Genomic DNA, 19,659 nt, shown 5'->3' on the forward strand with positions numbered 1-19,659 from the left:
CAGATAATGAGCACATCTATATGGAGCTGGATCAGAAATTGTCGAAGTACTGTCCCAAAGAATGGAAGAGAGAAGCAAGCAAGGTAAGAAAAGTTTTGCTGGGCTCCCAAATTTTAGTAGAAATTGGAAGAAGACAGTAAGATGTAAATCAAAAAGGATTTACCAAGAGTATTCTACCTGGACTTACATGATTTATACAATTAAAATTCCTTGTCAGATGGGTATAATTTACCATCTACTTGCTTACCTTCTAAAAACCGTGGTCATATTTGCATACAGTTCTGCTCAAAGCCCTGACCTTTTTTGGATCCAGAGGAGCTATATGCCTAACATACAAGTTCAAATCTGTAGGTATGGACATTAGGCTATGTTCACACTGCTGGTCTTGATGCTCAATTCCGATTTTTTGATCAAATCCGATTTTTTTGTCTGCTTGTTCACACTACAAATAAAATGCGACAGCAAACGCGCTCTAGTGTGAACCCTCAAAGCGGCCTGCATGCGCAAAAGAAGACGTCACACACAACGCGCTCTGTTTAGACCCAGAGCAAACCATATTGTTTGACTGATGGCCCTTAATATAAAGACTTCGGACTTTACTTTTCCCAATTTTTGCTTTAAGTCATTTTGTTATTTTTACATAATAATGTAAATAACCCAATAATTATCCTTATTGCTGTTTTAGAGGAGCAGTGCTTCAAAGGATAGTTGCAGATTTCTGTCAGCATCTGCAGATTATACAGTACAAATAAAATGTTCTCGTTTCTCCAACGTTGTCTTCCCAACAGTTTCACTGACATCTACACTGGATGGCCAGGAAGCGTTCGCGATGTCTTCTCGGGCGCTGATAATTGGCGTCTGTCTTGTGTCAGTGGCGTAAAAGACGGATTTAATGCGACATGACCGTTCAAGCAGCAGTCGCTTTCAAAAACATCGGATATGTATCGGATTCAGGACCACATACGAAAGTGACCCAGGTCGGATTTGTAAATATCGGATTTGTGCCGTTCACACTGTCATAGCATGATCAGATATGGGTCGCAGGGCTCTCAAAATTTCAAAATCCCTGGTAGCCCTTCGGGCAGGGACTCTTCAGTTTTTGGTAGCCAAAAATAAATGTAAGTAGCCCGAATAAAAAAGAGAGCAATTTTTTTGATTGATGTTTTGTTTCCTGTTTTGTTTCCTTTACAATATTATACATTAAAGTATAATATTGTAAAGGAAACAAAACATTAATCAAAAAATTGTTGAAAAACAAATTACAACATTGTATAAAAATTACAATCATCAACTCAAATACTTGGTTCTAATTGAACAGAAATTTCTATGAACTTGTAAGAACTGTGTAGGACATGAATCAGTCTGTGTCAGATCCTGAATTTGAAATTTCCGCTGAAGTCACGGGTAAGAGACAGTGGAACCAAGATCTAGGCCATTTGCTTTTTGAAGTTTGCAAAGACTGCTAAATTTTGCCAGTGGTAGTTCACTCTTTGCAACATAGTACGCTGTTCTAAACAGATTTTTCAGGTTTATTTTTAGTATGTTATTTGCAATTGGTGTTTGTTCTGGGAAAGATATTGCAGACTGAGCAATAATGCATTTCTTGCATTTCTCATGGGTTCTAATGGGGGCCTTTCTTAAAATGACTGGTCCCAGTAACAAAGGCGCTTGTCGACTCAGAAATCGAGAGAAAACCAACAACACACCCGGCAGAACATTATGTTATTTACACGGGTGCACATAAGTGGTCCGCATGTGCGCATTCGCTGTCAAAATAAAAGACTCGCACCAGATAAGAAGTTGCAACGCGCGTTTGCGTATCTGATTGAGGAATCACTCATCTTTGGAAAAGAGAGTTTATTACAGAGAAATGGCTCTTTCCAAAATAAAAGCTATACTATACGCTTCTTCTGGGCTATATTCTCAGCAGCATATTGTAGCGGGTCAGGGCTGTTCGGGGTTCTGTTTGTACAGTTATGTTTTGTTTATGTTGCCATAGTGACGGGTGACGCCCTCTCGCTGCGACGGTGTGTCCTTCCGGGGTCAGAGGGCGCCCTGTGTGTTGTTGTTGTTGCTGTGCGGTTGCCGCGCTGAGCAGTTAGCTAGCGGCAGTGTTCTTCTGCAGATGTCAATAAACGGCTGTGCTCCCTGGCTAGCTCACGGGAAGCAAGACCAAACGACACCTCCGTCTCCTCGTTGTCTGAGCTCGCCACATTGGTGTCAGAAGTGGGATGATGGTGGCACCCCATGTTCTGACCCCAGTGACTTGGTGCGCCAAAAGAAGGCACCTGGACATTTGCAAAGTGAAAGCAAAAAACAAGCGCAAATTCAAACGCGATTTCAATATGTCACATATTGACAGTGGCTCACCGATGCCAATGACATAATTACCCAGCTACATTTCCGAAAGAATGCAAAAGCATTGACATATATTTTTTCCTTCCTATGATAGCCCGACGGGCAGGGCTGAGGTAGATTTTGGTAGCCCGACTGGAAAAATCGCTAGCCCCGGGATGTCGGGCTAGCGATTTTGCGAGCCCTGGGTCGCATAGGGTAAAAAAATAAATAAATAAATAAATCTGATTTGATGCGCTTTCGCCTGCAGTGTGAACAGAGCCTTAGATTGACTTTATCTTGTAATTGTCTGACCAAGCCTGTGAATAGAGAGGTTAACAGGGTAGATGCCTGGAAAATTCACAGGTGGGGAAATCCTTAACCAAAATCAAATGGATTATTTTCAGTAGATACAAAGCATCTGATGCAAAGAGTTTCCTTTTATCTCCTCCATATGTGAAAGAGCAACTCTGCACGGTATCAGGATTATATCCCAATTCCCCTTACATTATCTAGAGCTCATGTGTAAAATTGGCTCACCAAAGTCCTTCTCTGGATTTAGACAGTATTAATGTCTTTGCCCTGTTCATTGCAGAGTAACTGTGATGTTAAGTTCAGGGCTGTTGGGATCAGTCTGCTGTAAGACTCCTTGTTCGAGGCTGAAGATAGAGGAGTTCTTTATCAGTCTACTGGCTTTTCTTGACAGTTGTCATGTTTCAGAATGAATTTGGATCACATGCCTGTCGGTGGTATTGCTCTAAACATATAAAGTGCTTAAAACATTTGCACAGTACTGCATGCACCTGGAGATTTGTGCAGAATCTCTGGCTGTAACACCAGATGCAGCTGTGTGCACTGGCAATAGTGTCTGTACATCCAAGATGGTACCACACCTGGAAACCTCAGTCTAACGATTAGACTTCAGGGAGTTGCTGTGTTAGGTTGTCAAACTAGCCAGGCTAGCTGTTTAATGCCAGTGTTAATGCCAAGTTGGTCAACATCTGGGCATGAGACGTGGTAATGAGCTTCCCTTCTCACTTCCAAGTATTACAAAAACTTAGTAATTACTTAAGTAATTACCTGTTGCTCCTTTACTATAGAGTTGATCCAGTTCATTTTTGTAGATTGATTATAATCGGTCAGTGATGCTGGTTGTAGTATATAAACACATTTTTCCACATGTGGCTTTTGCAGGGCATTGATCAGTTTGGGCCTCCAATGATCATTCACTTCAGAGCTCAGTATTATGTTGAGAATGGACGATTGATCAGGTCAGTAAAGCCTCTTGCTTGTTTATTTGCATGCTGAGTCAAGTAATATGTGTGAATAATGAGGATATTTGTATAGACTCACAAAGATCATTCCGTTTAGCCCCAGTTATCCTTAAAGCTGGCTGAATCTGCTCTTTCTGCCCTGCAGCGATCGGGTGGCCAGGTACTACTACTACTGGCACCTTAGGAAACAGGTGCTTCTCTCTCAGTGTATCCAAAGGGAGGAGGCCTACTTCCTCTTGGCAGCCTTCGCCCTGCAGGCTGACCTCGGCAATTTCAAACGAAACAAGCACTTTGGGAAATACTTTGAACCTGAAGCGTACTTCCCCCCATGGGTGAGTCTGTCTAACATGTACTGCATTTGGAACGTACTGTATGTCAAACCTAAGTTATGATTTAAGATAAATGACTATTATCCTGCACACTCACAGGCTGTTCTGAATTTATCACTGATAGTTAGTTGCCTTAGTATCACATACAGAAGTTGAAGTATAGTCTCTCTTACTTAAATGGATATCATTTGATTATTTTAAAATATTACTTTCATTACATATGAATGTTTTAGCTTTTGTTTGACTTCTGTGGTTCTAAGACCATATTTCTTATGCATTAGGTGATACTATGTTATGTGAGGAGTTATGTGTTTTGACTGGCAACATCCTAATTTAATTGCCATCTGGTGGAAAGCTTTGGCATATGCATAAAAATCTTAGAAGTGATGTTAGAAGTTGGAAACAAGCTGTCAGATGTGGATAGCCTGCCGGAAATAAGACTGAAAGAAGAACACAAACTGCTGTATCACTAGCTGAGAAGCTACAGGTACAGTGGGCATTATGTTAAAATGAGATTTTAGGCTGTCAAGCAGTGTTCCTGGCCTGCAGGGTGTAGAATATGTTTTAGCACCTTTCATTAGTCATGCTGACCAAACACTTAGCAACAGCTCCATAGCCTAGCATGGAAAATAATGAGAACTGGAACACTTCGGTTTATTTTTGTGCCAGAAAGTAGCACACGCACTTTTTAAAAAAATAAAATCTTTCGAAGCACGTAAGACGTGTCTATTCTGGCATCACTGCCTCCCCAACCACTACTACCATCCCTCTGAATATGGCAGCCACACCCATCTGATTGCCCCCACTTCCCGTCATTAGCCTCCTACCTCCTTATCACTACTCGGAGCCAGCAGTGACAGGAAATTGTTGGAAATGAACAGCGTACGCTCCCCTCTGTAAATCTTGCCCAGATTTAGGTGCTTAGAAAGCTTACTAAATCTTCAAAAAGGGGCTCACAAAGCTTAGCGCGTGTGTTTCCGGTTGCTGCCTCTGGCTCTCTCTCAGTCTCTTTAGGTTGACATCTGTTTGCCCTGCGGCAGGCAGCTTCATCACCCTCATCAACCTAAGCCGCCAGTCGGTTGTAATAACTCAGCACAACTTCAGGGCAGCCAAGCCTGACGACTATCCCCCTCTCTCCCTCTCCTTACTCAGGTGATAGCCAAGCGTGGCCGTGAGTACATTCTGAGGCATATCCCAAACATGCACAAAGACCAGTTTGCTCTCACGGCTTCAGAGGCACACCTCAAGTATATCAAGGAGTGCGCCCAGCTTGATGATGTCACAGTCCACTACTACAGACTCTATAAGGTGAAAAATGCCTCTAATCAATCTAGTTTCTGACCAAGATAGTGATATGTTGTATGTTATATTGCTATGTCATGGCTAGGCAAAGATTATATGCATGGACTGCTGGTTTGATTTCAGCCTTTTCTCCTTAATTTCCCCCTCTTATCGTGTAACTTAATATTTTCAACAGGACAAGAAAGAAGTCGAAGCATCTCTTACATTGGGCCTGACTTTACGTGGTATTCAAATATTCCAGGTATTGTTCCTTAATTAGAAATCAACATAGCTACTTTTTTTGTATTCTTGTATACATACAGTTAGGCTTTAACACAAAATAACATAACCAGACAAAATCATATCCAGAAATAATAAATATTTTTTTATTTTGTTTAATTTATGAAACCAAGTAATCCAAAAATATTGAACTTTATTAGTGTAATTTCTTTTCAGATTTCAGGTGGTTTTGCCTTCAGTGCCTTTCATAAGGTTTCATGCTTTACATTAACTTAATATGACTCATGTATGCTATCATCATGAATCGCACCTGGAAACCACTTGGTGACCATCTGGCAACCAGAGGCAGCAAGGAAAAAAGGTTTATTCCCTGACTGGTTGACAAGTGGTTGCTGGAAGTTGCTTGCCCTGCACCAATCACCTCTGTGTGATTGCTTTGGTTGCAAACAGATTGCTGTGGTTGAAAGAATCTTGCATTGAAGATGCAAACTTTGCTTTGAAGACTCTTATATCAGTTAAAGTGGCAGTGAAATTATGCAATCGTTAGTGACCAAAGCAAACATTTTTTGGTGCAGCACCCTGTTTACAACCAGTTTTACCTGGCAATAGCCAGCAGCCACTCACCAAATGGTCAGTGAATATACAATATACATTTTTTGTTTACTTTGATTTGTAATAAGTCGACATCCATGCATTTGTGTTTCTGTGTTGCAGAATGTCGGGTCTGTGAGGCAGCTGTTGTACGACTTCCCTTGGACCAATGTGGGAAAACTGGTATTTGTGGTGAGTCAGATATCTCATCAAAACACGTAGCCCAGAGAAATGTTCTTCACAGGTCCTGCAATTTACCTTTTTGGATTTAAAAAGAAAAATCATTTCAGTGATGATGAAACGCAAACATTCCCTTGCTTATGGCGATGTACGTGAAAGCCCAGCTCCTGCTTAGGGTCACAGAAATTTTTACGTGAAGATTTTTTCCTCTTTGCGGCTTTTTTATCTTAGTCCTCTGGAACTAATCAGGGATTTAAAGAGACTTTCCTTGCACACGTACACATGCAGAGCCACATACTGTAAACTACAGGCCTTTTTTCATCTAATGAGCAGCAGGATTTTCTGTTTCATGATATACATGCCCCTCGATTCATCCATTTTGATCAGTTATCACTGTGGTCCCTGTGCTCTGTAAAGGAAATCCTGTTAAATCTCCTCATCTCTGCTCTGACTCAGCTTGCTGTTAAGCTGAGCGCTGCAGCAATTTACTTCCATAGGGTTTCTGTTATCACAGGAGAGCAGAGAAGCTTACTGTTTATCTGTTTCACTCTTGACAGCTTCATGTTTTCTGCCAGCCTGTTATTAATCACAATCCCAAGAGGTCTTTATTGCTCATCACAGCTGTTACACAAAAATGGGCTCCTTGTGACTCTAAATTTGGCTGTTTTGTTGTGTTGAGGCAGACTTTACAGGCTGTAAGGTCTCTGAGAAATGTGGTTTCTTTGTCCCAGAAAGTTGAAGGTCTTGGTCTCAGACTGGGTTTTAGTTTGGTCTAATTTCGGAGTAAGCAGCCGTCGTATCTGCTGCACAGTTCACGGTGGAGACTTCCTGTTTTCCACAGTCTTGTTTTTTTGGGTGGTTTTCTTGCGTCTGCCATCTACACCGTCGTGACAGTGAACAAGCCATGGCGTGGCTGTGGTTTGACTGAGACCCAAAAGGCCTCTGTAGGCCCTGTCCCACCCTTTTTCTGAATAACAGGCTTTCTCCTCTACCCCACCCGCAAGTCACGGCATCCTGCATTGCTGCCATCACCCGCTGCAGCTACAGGCAAGCCAGAGAAGGATGCAAGCAAAGGGGCGCATGGGTCAATAAGCACCAGATGTTGTGATGATTTTAGGGGGATTTCCGATTCAGTATTTGGCTTTTGGAATTGCTAAAACTCCCCCTTTTTTGTATAAAAGTTTAACGCAGGAAGGGTAGAGTATGCTCTTGGTTCACTAATGCAACAGGGTGGAATTCTGGGTTTTTCTGAAGGAATAAGTTGCATTTAGATTTTTCTTGAGCCAGTGAGCATTTCATCTCCTCCCCTTGAAAGCTGAAATTAAGTAATTGCCTTTATGTCCTGTGCTCTTGGATCTCAGGCCAGCTTTTGCTTCGCTACTGCTCTGGTTGATGCTGGTCTGTATGAGGAGTTGTTGGTGTTGCTGGGAGATTTCGATGTGTGTGGCCTGCTCGGGAGGTCTTTTTTCATGTAACGATTCAGAAAGTTGTCCAGCAGCTTTAGATGACCCGATCATGTACAGTGCACAGATCAGGAAAAGCTGTGGCTTCTGAAAACCTCTTAACAGCCTGCCACTCGACACCAGTCTGCTCTTTGCTGTGTGTGTTTGTTCTTGAATAGAGTTACCGTCACACAAGCTGTTCATCCACTATACCTGCTGCTGGGTGTTGGATTATTTTTGCCTACTTAAAACCTGACTGAGATATTATTCTACTAAAGAAAAAAAAAGAAAGAAGAAGCACCCCTCACAGAGTCATAAATACTGATGCCATAATCAAAACCAAACATATCCCACACATCCCTCTTCATATTAATCATCCATAGACCTGCTGCACAGAGTTCAACTTAAAGATAAATGCCTGTTGAACAAACGATGCAGCATCAACACTCAAAGCATGTTTGAAGAGCGTGTCTCCCATCTCCTCTTTTCTTTTTACTAATTATCATTTTTCAGCTGTCAGTACTGATACTGGCCGATATATTCGCAGGGTGTTTGTATAGATGTCTATGGGAATACAAACCTGCTCTTTTGCCTCAATAAACTCTTTTCTGATGAGCTAATGGTCTCAATCTCTAGTTTTAAGTCTTATTATAAAGGGTGATGTTACTTTTCTAAAATATGGCTTCATTAGAATGAAAAAGGAAGAAAGAATTAGTGTGTGGTTTAGGGTTGGCCTACCGTGTGACATTACTACCCTAATAGCCATTTTCCATTAATACCTACTCGGGTTGGCTTGGAACAGCTCGAGATGATTTTTAGAGTTTTCCATTAGGCGATTGTACCTGGTACCAGGTAAATTTTTAGTACCTACTCGACTGGGGTTCCAAGCAATCCAAGTAACATCAACAGACTTCATGCCACCAAATGACTAGTCAGTGACGTTGTTCGATAAGTCACCTTCACGAAAATCAAAACAGCTATTTTTGAAACCCAGCAACAAAGGAAATGGTTACACAGAAACAATGCCATAGTCCCGGAGTCTGACCAAAGGCCACAGACCGAGCTGCAGGTATACCATCGCCTCGACGTCCACCTTTGTTGTAGTGTTCGAAACGCTTGGCTGCATTGCTATAATGACCCTTCGCACATTTAGGTGGTACTCGATTGCAATGGAAAATGAGTCAAGCCGAAGTGTCATCAAGCTGATCCGGTTATGTAGTAATGGAAAACGGGCTCAAGAGCGTGTACTCTTCATTGTCACATACGGACAGCTAAAATACTCCATTCAAGACTTCACACCTGAACCTCGCAAAACCAACAGCTGATGTGACAGCCACATAAAATCTTTTGTACGCAGTATGCGGTTGTTATCCATTATTCTCCCCTCTGCCTATAAATAAAAGGAGCTCGAACCAAACAAAACAGTGGATGGTTCAAAGGTTTAAGATAAAAGCATTGCCTGGGAAGAACAATTAAGAGTTCACAGAGAAGAGATTTAATGCTCAGCATCAGCTGCCTCCTCCTTGGACTCACCGAGTTCGCCTCGTTCACACCTGGCTGCTGCCCAGTACGACTTCACTGTTTTAGTGGTGGTTTCTTGGATCTGCAGAGTAGCATTTTGAGGTTAAAGATAAATACTCAGTTTGAAGGATGGCAGCAAATTTCTCTCGCACTTTCCCACCCAGACTTTCTCTCCTCTCCCACAGATTTAAAGAGGAAATCTTATTCACAGAAATCTTTTGTAGGAAAGCCACCGGTAAAGAACTCAGTTCATTTTATATGAGCTTATTTCTCGAAAGACAATAACCACTAAACATACTTCAGTTCAGCAGCTTTCTCTAAAAGTATTTGTCTAAATAAAGTAATGCTCTGTCCCGTAGTCCGAAAGCATAGCTATTTGCATTTTCTCGAGGTCAGAGGCTAAACACTTGCAGAAATGTTTATAGGTCTGTGTTGAAAACAACCCTGCTGACACTAAAGACAGCTGTTATTGTGTCGAGCCTCTGCCAAAAGGCGCAGGAGAAAGCACAAACCCACCATTTTAGTTTTTCCGAGCATCCAGCTAATATGTCCTCTGACTGGAAAAACAACCAAACTGCTGAGAAATGCACAGTTTCAGTTTCTGGTTTGGGAAATGAAGAACAGATTCATGAAGTGATTGCAGCTTTGTGTTCAGCTACAAAATAGTTTTCAGGAACAGACTTTGTTCTTTGGCTAATGCTCGCCTTCAGGCCTCCCTGGCACTTAATCACAATTTCACATTCCAATTTCATAATCGTGTTTTGTTAACTGCTGTAAATCACCGAGTCCTGTAATCAACATTCATGTGTTTTCTTTTTCCCCCTCGCTCCTCACTCTCAGGGGAAGAAGTTTGAAATCCTTCCTGACGGTCTACCCTCGGCTCGTAAACTCATCTACTACACAGGATGTCCTATGCGGTCTCGCCACCTCCTGCAGCTGCTTAGCAACAGCCACCGGCTCTACATGAACCTGCAGCCGGTTCTCAAACAAGTCCGTCGACTGGAGGAGAACGAAGGTATTTGGCGCCACTTATTCTGTCAACATTAAACACCCTTTGATCACTTCTTCAGAAATATAAACAAAAGAGAGCTGATGCTTCCTGTTTTTTGGTTGCCTGCAGTACGTAAATCTGTGTTTTGAGATGGATACAGCATTTTGAACAGAAGTCTGTTTGGTTTAGATATTAAAAACTACCTGTTTTTTCTTTCTTTCTTTCCCCACTTCAGAGAAGAAGCAGTACCGGGAGTCATACATTAGCGATGCTCTTGAGCTAGACATGGATCATCTGGACAAGCGTTCCCGCGCTAGTGGCAGCAGCGCAGGCAGCACGTCTCATCACAAGCGTCTGTCTCGCCACTCCACTACCAGCCATGGCAGCTCGCACACCTCTGGCATTGAGGCGGACAGCTTCAGGGCCCCCGGCCAAGCTCCGCACAGACCCCTGCGCACCTGCAGCTCGTCCACAACCAGTCACGGGAGCTCGCACACCTCTGGCATCGAGAGCAGCGGCAAGGAACGCAACCTAGATGATGAAGGTATGAGTATTTACATTTATTTTTTTGTGCGTTTAGAGTCCAGGTAAGATTTCCCTTCAACAATTTAGGGGTAGATTCATTTCATAAAGTTTTTGCTTTTTTATATAAGAAACCACAGGAAAAGATTTCTCTTCAGTTTTCAAAATAAAATGCTGTAAGACCTGCCTGATCAGAGGTAACATGCTGATGGCTTGCTAGATTTCTGGGACTTGATATTACAAAAAAAAAGCAATGGTCATACTCCAGTAGTGCTGCTCCAGAGAAAGTGAGAAGACTTGTTTATCTCAGATAATAATTCAGAAACATTTTACTCTGCAGAAATTGAGATGCTGGTGGATGACCCCAAAGACTATGAGGAGCTTCATGAAATGGCCCTGGATCAGGAGATGTGCATTCACATTACCGAGGACATGCTGACGATGTCACCTGATCAGACCAATGGATATTCAGGTACAGTTTCTCTGCAGTCAGGGGAATTAGCCCCAAAGTGGAATGAGTTAATTCAATGAATGCCACCTGTCTGTTTTTAAGGAGGCGGTAGCAAAATGCATCTCAAAAGTTTGTGTTTTTGCAGGATTGATTGTAAAAGATGTTAGCTCCTCCACATCCAGCTCCTCTGAGACTGTCGTCAAAATGAGAGGACAGAGCATCGAGTCTTTGCCACAGGTAGTTAAAGCCTTTTCTATCTGTGGATGTCCTGAGAGGCTGTTTTTTTGTTTTTATTTCTTATTTTTTCTAGAAAACCACTGCACATACAAGTCATAAGGAAGTAAAGCAGAGGGTTTAGAGTGACTATAAAGAAACACCTGGACAAACTTCATAACTTATCTGTGTTTGATTTTCTACGTTTTTATTCATAAATTTGACTTGTTTTCCATGCAGACGTCTGCCTGCAGGAAGCCTCAGTCTTCGACTGACCGCCACAGCCAATCACTAGACGACATCCGCCTCTATCAGAAGGACTGCCTGCAGTGGGCGGAGCTCTGCCAGGACACCGCCCACAGCTACACATTCGGTTGCGCTCAAGAGCTGAGTGACAGCAGCGGCGGAGGCGGCGGCTATCAAGGCCTTGCCGATCAGCGTGCCGGCATGCTTGGCGAGCAGCACCCGTTTCCCATCAAGAGAACCAACAAGTACTTCTCTCTGGACCTGACCAGCGAAGAGGTTCCCGAGTTTGTCGTGTGACAGAAGCACAAAGTAGGCAACCGCAGGGTGCCCTTTTCGCTCCTCCACGTCAGACGTGGAGATGTTTCAGGCCTCAGGGAACGAGATGAGAGGAGCGCTGCAGAGCTGGTTTCTATTCTTGGCAGCAAATAGTAGCGATGAGTAAACTGGCAACAAGTAAGCTGCCCCTTTTAAGCACCACTCGAGACGTTTCACATAACACATAATAAATCAATAGACATTGAGGTTTCTGTCAGAAAATCAGACTTTAAGAACAAACACTGGGCTCAAAAGAACTAAAAAACTGCACCCCCAGGTCAAAAGAAACAAAAGGGATTGTGTCATCTTTAAAAAAAAAAAAAAGATTTTATTTAATTCAGTCTTCTCCAAACTGATCCGCTTCTTTACAAAGTCATCAAAAGACTTGTGCATGTAGGTCTACAGCAGACAGATTAATGCACCTGACAAGCTTTTCAAAGATCTTCAGTGGAGGACACAAAGGACAGAAATCATGCTGAGCTACAAACCAAAGACGAGATGGAAATAAACTGAAACCACATCTGTCTCTACATCCAGTTTGGTGGAACATTATATTTCAGTCATGCAGGGAGGGAACATGGACCTACGATCCTCTGTGTGAGAGCGGCCATGCCTCCTTCCTCCTCTCTTCTTCTTCTTCTTCTTCTTCTCCACCACTTCATTTTACCTCAACTGGAAGTGGAGTGTGCCAACACCCCCCCCTCCTCACAGACTGGACTTTTTAATCATTTGAACACAAACCCGACGTGCCTTTATCACACTATGCAGGTGTCAGTCTCGCGCCTTGACAATCACACACCTTCACCCTTAGATCCAAGCCATCAGAACTCAAGCTCTGCTTTACTTTTTAAAAATTGCGCACGCACACACATAAACATAGAGCTAGTTTTTTGGCAATTAAATGTTAAAAATATCACGATTTCACAATGTTTTGTGTCCTGTCAAATTCAGCCGAGTTTCCCAGGAGGAATGAGGTCGAGCGAGTTCCTACGTGTTCTGACTCGCTCTGCGATTGCGGCCACAAAAGTTTCCCTGTAATCTAGCCTCAAAATGGAGCCGGGCTGGCTGTCAGCCAAAACAAACCACACTTTGACGCATACATATACATTCTCCTTTGACTCTTCTAATCCTTTTGTTTCAGCTATTGTTTTAAACTGGAATTTGTTACATTTTTCTCTTAAAAATCAATTTATATGTTGTATTTTTTATGAACTGTATATGTTACACACTTAATCTGTGTAAGGTTAAAGTCATTCAGTATTACAAGCCAGTGTAGGTGACAGTATTAAGGACATGTGGCTCTGAACAAGACAGACAGGTTTTATTGTCGGTTTGATTCAAGAGATGTGACCGTTACTCAAGATTTCAATACTCTAGAAGTGGCACAGTTTCCACTGCGGTTTGTAAGGCAGTTGGTTGTGGAGATGACATCTTTTCACCAGAAATGGAGACTCTTTCCCTGAACCGATGTTTCCAAACTATTTTATTGGGTTAATTTTTCAGTTTTTCTTTGCCCCACTGAGCAGCATGAATAAGAGCAGGAGGAGGTCAGTTATTGGTTTTGATCAACAGCCTTCTTTTTTTTTTTAAATCATGAGATTAGGAGAAATGGTGGAAATGTTCAGTTTTAGATATTGAGGCTCATGAATTTTAAAAAACACTGCTTTATAAGGATGTAGGATCATTTTGCTATAAAGCTACAGCTTAGCTTATCTAAAAGACACAAAGAACAACTATCCTGGCAGTCCATCCACCTGCCAGCTCACATTCATTCAGCATGAGGGTGTAGGAAGTGTTCATTACCATTTTAAGATTTAAAGTTGTAGGGTTGGCTAAATCAAACCCCTCAGTTTAACCCCACCTGCCCTCTTTCTTCTTTTTGTTGTTGTTGTTGTTGTTGCAGTCAGCAAACAAAAGCGAGGTGTTAATGTGGTGATACTCCAGCGACTTTTTGTGCCAACCTGTGACACGTGCAGTGTAAGAACCGTTAGCTGAGAGTTTAAAACTTATTTATCATGGTTTTAAGTGTCCTGCGCTTAAAAACGCTATTTTAACACAGTCTATCAGACAGCATCAATGAGAATTTTTATGCAATACATAACAAATACATGGATTTAATAAAGCTGTGTAATTAAATCAACTTCTATATTTCATACTTTGTTTTCTTTAACTGTTTATATAATTACTCATTAACTGAAAATGTCTATTTTGATGGACAGCAATGTTTCTTATATTAAAACAGCATGTGTTAAGGTACATAGCCATACATTCATAACCCATGTCCTTAAAGTCTTCCTGTCTTACTTCTTTGGCTCTGCTATATGGTCATACTTACACTTTGTAAGAGTCTGTATGTCTGTGCCCATAATCCTTTCTGTGAAAGGATCGCCCTGCAGGTAAAAATGTTTTTTGTCACCTTGTTGTTCAAAAAAAAAGAAGAAAAAAAAAGATTTGTTATAATGAAGTCTGGTCCGTGCCTTCTTGGTACTAATGCCCTCAATAGCCAATAAATAGGTACATTTATCTACCAATTATATGTTGTCAAGTCATTTCATTTTTTTGAGTATTGCCAGCTGGAAGCTAAAATCTCTAAAAACTCTTTAAGTATAAAACTTTACATGTGGAAGGTGGTGTACAAAATGTTCCCTTAGTTCATGCTGCCCTCTGGTGGTTTACACTCACTGGAATGCAAGTCTCACTTTGGCCTGAGGGTGGCAGTATTTCATGATAAGTAAACAGCTCTGTTCCTTTTGTCCTCTGGCCTCAAATTTGGCTTCACGCCTACTTTTTTTTGTATAACCATACATAAGCGTTATTTTAAAGTGTGCTATCTGAACATAAAAGGACACTATAACAACTTAATATTAACAAAACCATTAACATCAGAGCTTCAGCTGACCTTAGTTACCTGTCATCCTCACTTGTACCTCATAAATCTAGGTGACATAGTGATTGACTACATCAGGCGGAGTGATGTCCATTTTCTTAATCTGTCTGAATTTCAGTTTCTTTTCCCAGAGTTGGCAAGCCCAGAAATCTGATTTGATACCGTTCGTATTTTTATCTTACATGTTTTATTAAAAATACATTTCATTTCACAGAAAATGGTTATCCCAATAATTTATACTATGAATTGCAGTCAGTATTAATAGCAACGAAATAAGCAGATCAGCTGACAATCAGCGTTTAATTCTAAGCTACCCTTCTGTAAATATCTATCAGACAATCACAGAAACTGCTGATCTATTGGGATTTTCCCACACAACCATCTCTCCAGTTCACAGAGAAAGAAAAAATCCAGCGAGCAGAAGCTCTCTGGGTGAAAATACTTTGATGCCTGAGGTCACAGGAGAATGGCTAGACTTGCCCTGGGCTAATCGAATGGAGTAACCTCAATTAACAACTTGTCATCATCAAGGTATGTAGAAGAGCATCTCTGAATACACAACATCTCAAAGTGTGGAACAGATGGGCTACAAGAGCACACTGGATGCTACTCCTGTCACTAAACTGATGCTACAGGTCACAGATTAAACAAAATTGGACAACAGAATTGTAATTCTCCATTTCAGCTGCGATAGTCATATGTTTACACTGCTTCCGTCACAAGACTCACATCATCTCAAACTGGTTACTCAAACATGACGGTGATTTCACTGTACTCAACGGCCTCACAGTCACCAGATCTCATAATCAATATCAGCAGAAGCCCCCAAGAAGCAAGCAAGGCTACAAGACGTGAAATCTTTGAAGTAGGAGGAACCGTAACTGTGTTTTCTTTTGCGTTAAAATATGCAACATTGGGCTGAAAACACAAATCACCACAAAATCATTGATGCACAAATTAAGGGGAAACATGGAAGCCTTCCTCAGCGAGCTCCACCTCTTTCCCGCACTCTCCCCTCCGAGCTACACAGCTGTACAGGAAATCATTCATCCACCATCCACTGCCGTCACCATGGCAACACAGAGGGGGAAATCCATTCTCAGTCGCTTGTCAACCCCCCTCTCTCTCCTTCCTTTTGTCTTGTTGAATTAGGTGGAGCTCTTTTCTGACCACGTTGATGCATCATTTTTAAATTTTAAAACAGAGCAAAGGCTTCGTTCACTGATCCTAATAATGCTTGCAGAGCCTCATTTGTATCCTCTCTAATATTTCCATACATCTGTTCTCCCCATCAGTAAGCATGCATGTGTAGGTGATCATTGCTGCTGATTGTCTGAGAGTATTAGGTGGCAGTGTCTCTCCAGCAGCAGTGGTGACCTCTCCATAAATCCCGTGGGGCATTGGGAAAGGACAGGCGGGGCGGTTATGCTTGGATCGGGCCAGCAGCTGCCTGGAGGAGGCAGATGGTCGCAAATCAGAGATGAAATCCAGGCCCCTCCCCTGCCTGCATGATAACCTACCCCTCTCACGCACACAAAAATAGAACAGTTCAAACTATTGTCTTACTACACAAATTTTGGGCGAGTGGGGTGAATGAATGCTGATGACCAAAAGATTAAGAAAAATATAACCCATTCAAACAAAGGCAGGCCAATCAGTATCAAAGGTGGTGCTTTCCAATTCCTGAAAAACCAGCTGAATTTAAGCTCTGCCCTGATGCACGAACATCACTATTAATTGCAGCAGAAAAGTCTTTAGTCACCACATCTGTCCGTGTCCTCTTGGAAATGGATTAACAGCACTTAATAAAGCAGCCTATTAACCTAAACAGCTGCACTGACACCAAAAGGAGATGATCCCCAGAGCCGATAATAATGAAAAACAGCAATCTGATTACAAATAAACAAATCTCTGGAGTTATCTCTTCTCCAGTGGTGGAGGGAGGTGCCTGACACATTTAGCTTGAAACCAGTCGGTGGTATATGATATACAGCGCATCTGAAGTTGCTACTAGATAAGTGGAAAATTTAACCATCTCAGAAAAATAATTCTTACAAAGTTCTATAAAAGGGAAAAGAGGAGATATATTAAATATGTGGTTTTGACAGTCAATTGTCCAGAATATTCATTATATTAGGTAATATATATGTATGTGAACAATATGTGAAAAACTAAGTACACCCTGCTTCCACAGGACTTAACAGGGTACTTAGCAACCAGGTGCTGCAAATCAATTGCTTGTGATAAACTGATCATCAGTAACTATGAAAACCTCTATAAAAACAGGAATTTTGTACATCCAAGAGTGGGAATACCAGCAAATTGCCCACAAGGTCAGAAAATGGTCCGAAAAATTCCAAAAAGCTAAATCTATAAGCCTCTGGAAGTGGCTCGTTCATTGCAGATTGCTTTGATGCTGAGATCTGGTTGCTTGTGGACATTCAAGGCTCTGGGTGCTAAGGTCACCCTCTAACATATTTAATACCAACTCATAAGTCAATCAAGTTTATTCTTCTCTTTTACTTTTACTTCAGTTGCAAATGAGAAAGAGGAGAAAAAGTTTATCTCGGGTCCTGGCCGCTTCCTTTTCTTCACCATGGCACTGTGAATCACTTCCAGTGTTTGTAGCTTCAGTTCAGCTATGTTAAATCTGCTCACAGTGCAATTAGAAAAAGACTGATGCTGCAGGACCCGAGCACCTTGTGCAGCATCTGACGTTGTGTTTACCCAAAATTAATAATCTAGTATGGACAAGATGAATTCTCCATTACTCCTGATATGTAAAACCTAACTGAAAGAGGATGTGTTCTCTCTTTTTACCACACCGTTTCAAACACACGATTAAAATACCCAGGCGTCTGATCCATATTCCAAGCATCCATAGTTAAAACTGCTCTTATCTTAGACACAGAGTGAAACTTCTGATAAGAGTACACACTGCACTAATGTCTACTGAATGTGTTTTATATCATTGGAGACAGAAATCAAACATCTGACTTCCTACAAATGCAGTGAGACAGAGGGCATGCAGCGTTTATCTAATTAATGGCAAAAAGAGTCAAACAACAGCCATTATGAGTCTTAATGAGGGAGTACTGTTTCAAAGAGGGCAGAATAAGATGCACACACTGTTCATACTATGAATCTAATTATCTTAGTGTAATGAAACAGTCTCATCAATACTTTTATTCCAAACATCAATGACTGTACAATGTGCGGTGCATTAAAAGTGCCAAATTTTCACAAGTTATACTCGTGGCTCACTATTTAAACTATAGAACAGAATATTATTTTTATTTTAAAACGCTGTTTGTCTTAAAAGAAGGTAAGCGAAAGCACATATGATGGTAGCGTGGTCGGACAACGAGGACATGACCAGTTTCCTGCTTTTCAATATTGTGTCAGACTCACACTATTTTTAAGAGGACATAATCACACATATTGTTGTTACATTTTCAGCCACTGGTTGCTTGAAACCTTTCACACCTCATCTCATAAACCAGAGTGTCTATGATTGTTAAAACACTGTGGGTGGCTGCTGCTTCACTATCCCATGACACAACACAGAACTGCTTTCAGCATACAGTTTATTCATTTTGGGCTTTGCCTAATTCTAATAACAAAAAAAAGGTTTCTAGCATCAATTAAAGCTTAATATGAATATAGACATGAATAATAGTACCAGGGGAGTAGCACAGAACTCTGGGCCCTATAATAAACAGTGTCTGTGGCCCCCTTCCTTTGGTGATGCACATCTCTGAAGAGTCTTTTGATCGGTCTGAAAAACTATTAACACTATTTTCAAGGCTTTGGGGTCAAGATATAGAGGTCAAGGCACACCATAATAACTGTAACTATTGTAATTATCTTGATAATCTTGTGCAGTAAAAATGCATTACATTAAATTAAGTTTATGATCTCAAACACAAAAATTAGACAGATAAAGTAACACGTGTATCTTAGTGTGCTGCCCGTGGGTGTTTAGAACTAGCAAAAGCTAAAAAAAAAAAAAATCTATCCCCATTTAAATTAAGCAGCAGTGTCGTTGCGTTATTCTGAAGTACCATTTCATCAGCCTGAAACACATCGACTTCCTCAGAACAGCTTATTTATCTCACGGCACAATGCTTGAAAACCACCGGGCCCACAATAAATAAAGCTCAACAGTACAGCAGATGACTTAAGATGATGGTGGGGCTACACAGTGATGCAATGGTTAGCAGTGGTGCCTCACGGCATGGAGGTTCTGTGTTTGAATGCAATCTGGGGCCTTTCTGTGGGGACTTTGCATGTTTACTGGATACTCAAGCTTCCTCCCACAGTCCATAGACATGCAGACGGTTAGGTTTATTAGTAATTCCAAACTGAGCAAGAGTGCTAGTCTGTGTGTTGGCTCTGTGATAAATTTCCAAACCTGTCCAGGATGTACCCTTCCTCTTAACCCGTGACAGCTGGGACAGACTCCATCCTCCTCCCACAGCCCAGAATTTGATAAGTGGAGAAAGACGCATGGATGAATTGTAGTTCCTTATGTTTTTGTTATTTCAATCTTTCAGTTCTGGGCTTCTGTTGCGGAGGTACTTAGGTTAATACAGCTAAAACTGCGAGAGGGTTGTTAGATTATTTACACAAGTTAGCCAATAGAACCTGCTCAGCGCTATGTTTGAAACTGTCCAAAGATATACTCGCTAGGTTAACGGATAATTCTAAAGTGCCTGCTGGTGTGATGGTAAATGGTTTTATTTATATATATATATATATATATATATATATATATATATATATATATATATATATATATAGCTATATCTTAGTCTTTTAATAATAACAATAATAATATTA

General features: G+C 41.3%; 1 protein-coding gene across 1 annotated transcript in view; it reads left to right on the forward strand.

Annotated features, from left to right (window-relative positions):
* frmd6 (FERM domain containing 6) overlaps positions 1-14,464 on the forward strand; it is a 35,601-nt gene extending 21,137 nt beyond the window's left edge. Inside the window, exons 4-14 of the mRNA XM_085257118.1 lie at positions 4-83; positions 3,529-3,605; positions 3,754-3,940; positions 5,090-5,245; positions 5,415-5,480; positions 6,173-6,241; positions 10,033-10,207; positions 10,419-10,727; positions 11,046-11,177; positions 11,302-11,393; positions 11,610-14,464. Of these exons, the coding sequence (XP_085113244.1) occupies positions 4-83; positions 3,529-3,605; positions 3,754-3,940; positions 5,090-5,245; positions 5,415-5,480; positions 6,173-6,241; positions 10,033-10,207; positions 10,419-10,727; positions 11,046-11,177; positions 11,302-11,393; positions 11,610-11,912 (1,646 nt within the window). The 3' untranslated portion in view covers positions 11,913-14,464. The remainder of the gene's footprint in view (positions 1-3; positions 84-3,528; positions 3,606-3,753; positions 3,941-5,089; positions 5,246-5,414; positions 5,481-6,172; positions 6,242-10,032; positions 10,208-10,418; positions 10,728-11,045; positions 11,178-11,301; positions 11,394-11,609) is intronic.
* The last annotated feature ends 5,195 nt before the right edge of the window (positions 14,465-19,659 follow it).

Source organism: Mchenga conophoros, linkage group LG19 (genome assembly GCF_057382185.1).
Source record: "Mchenga conophoros isolate Kocher_MC1m ecotype Shallow Benthic linkage group LG19, M_conophoros_male_GT1.1, whole genome shotgun sequence".
Taxonomy (NCBI): Eukaryota; Metazoa; Chordata; class Actinopteri; order Cichliformes; family Cichlidae; genus Mchenga; species Mchenga conophoros.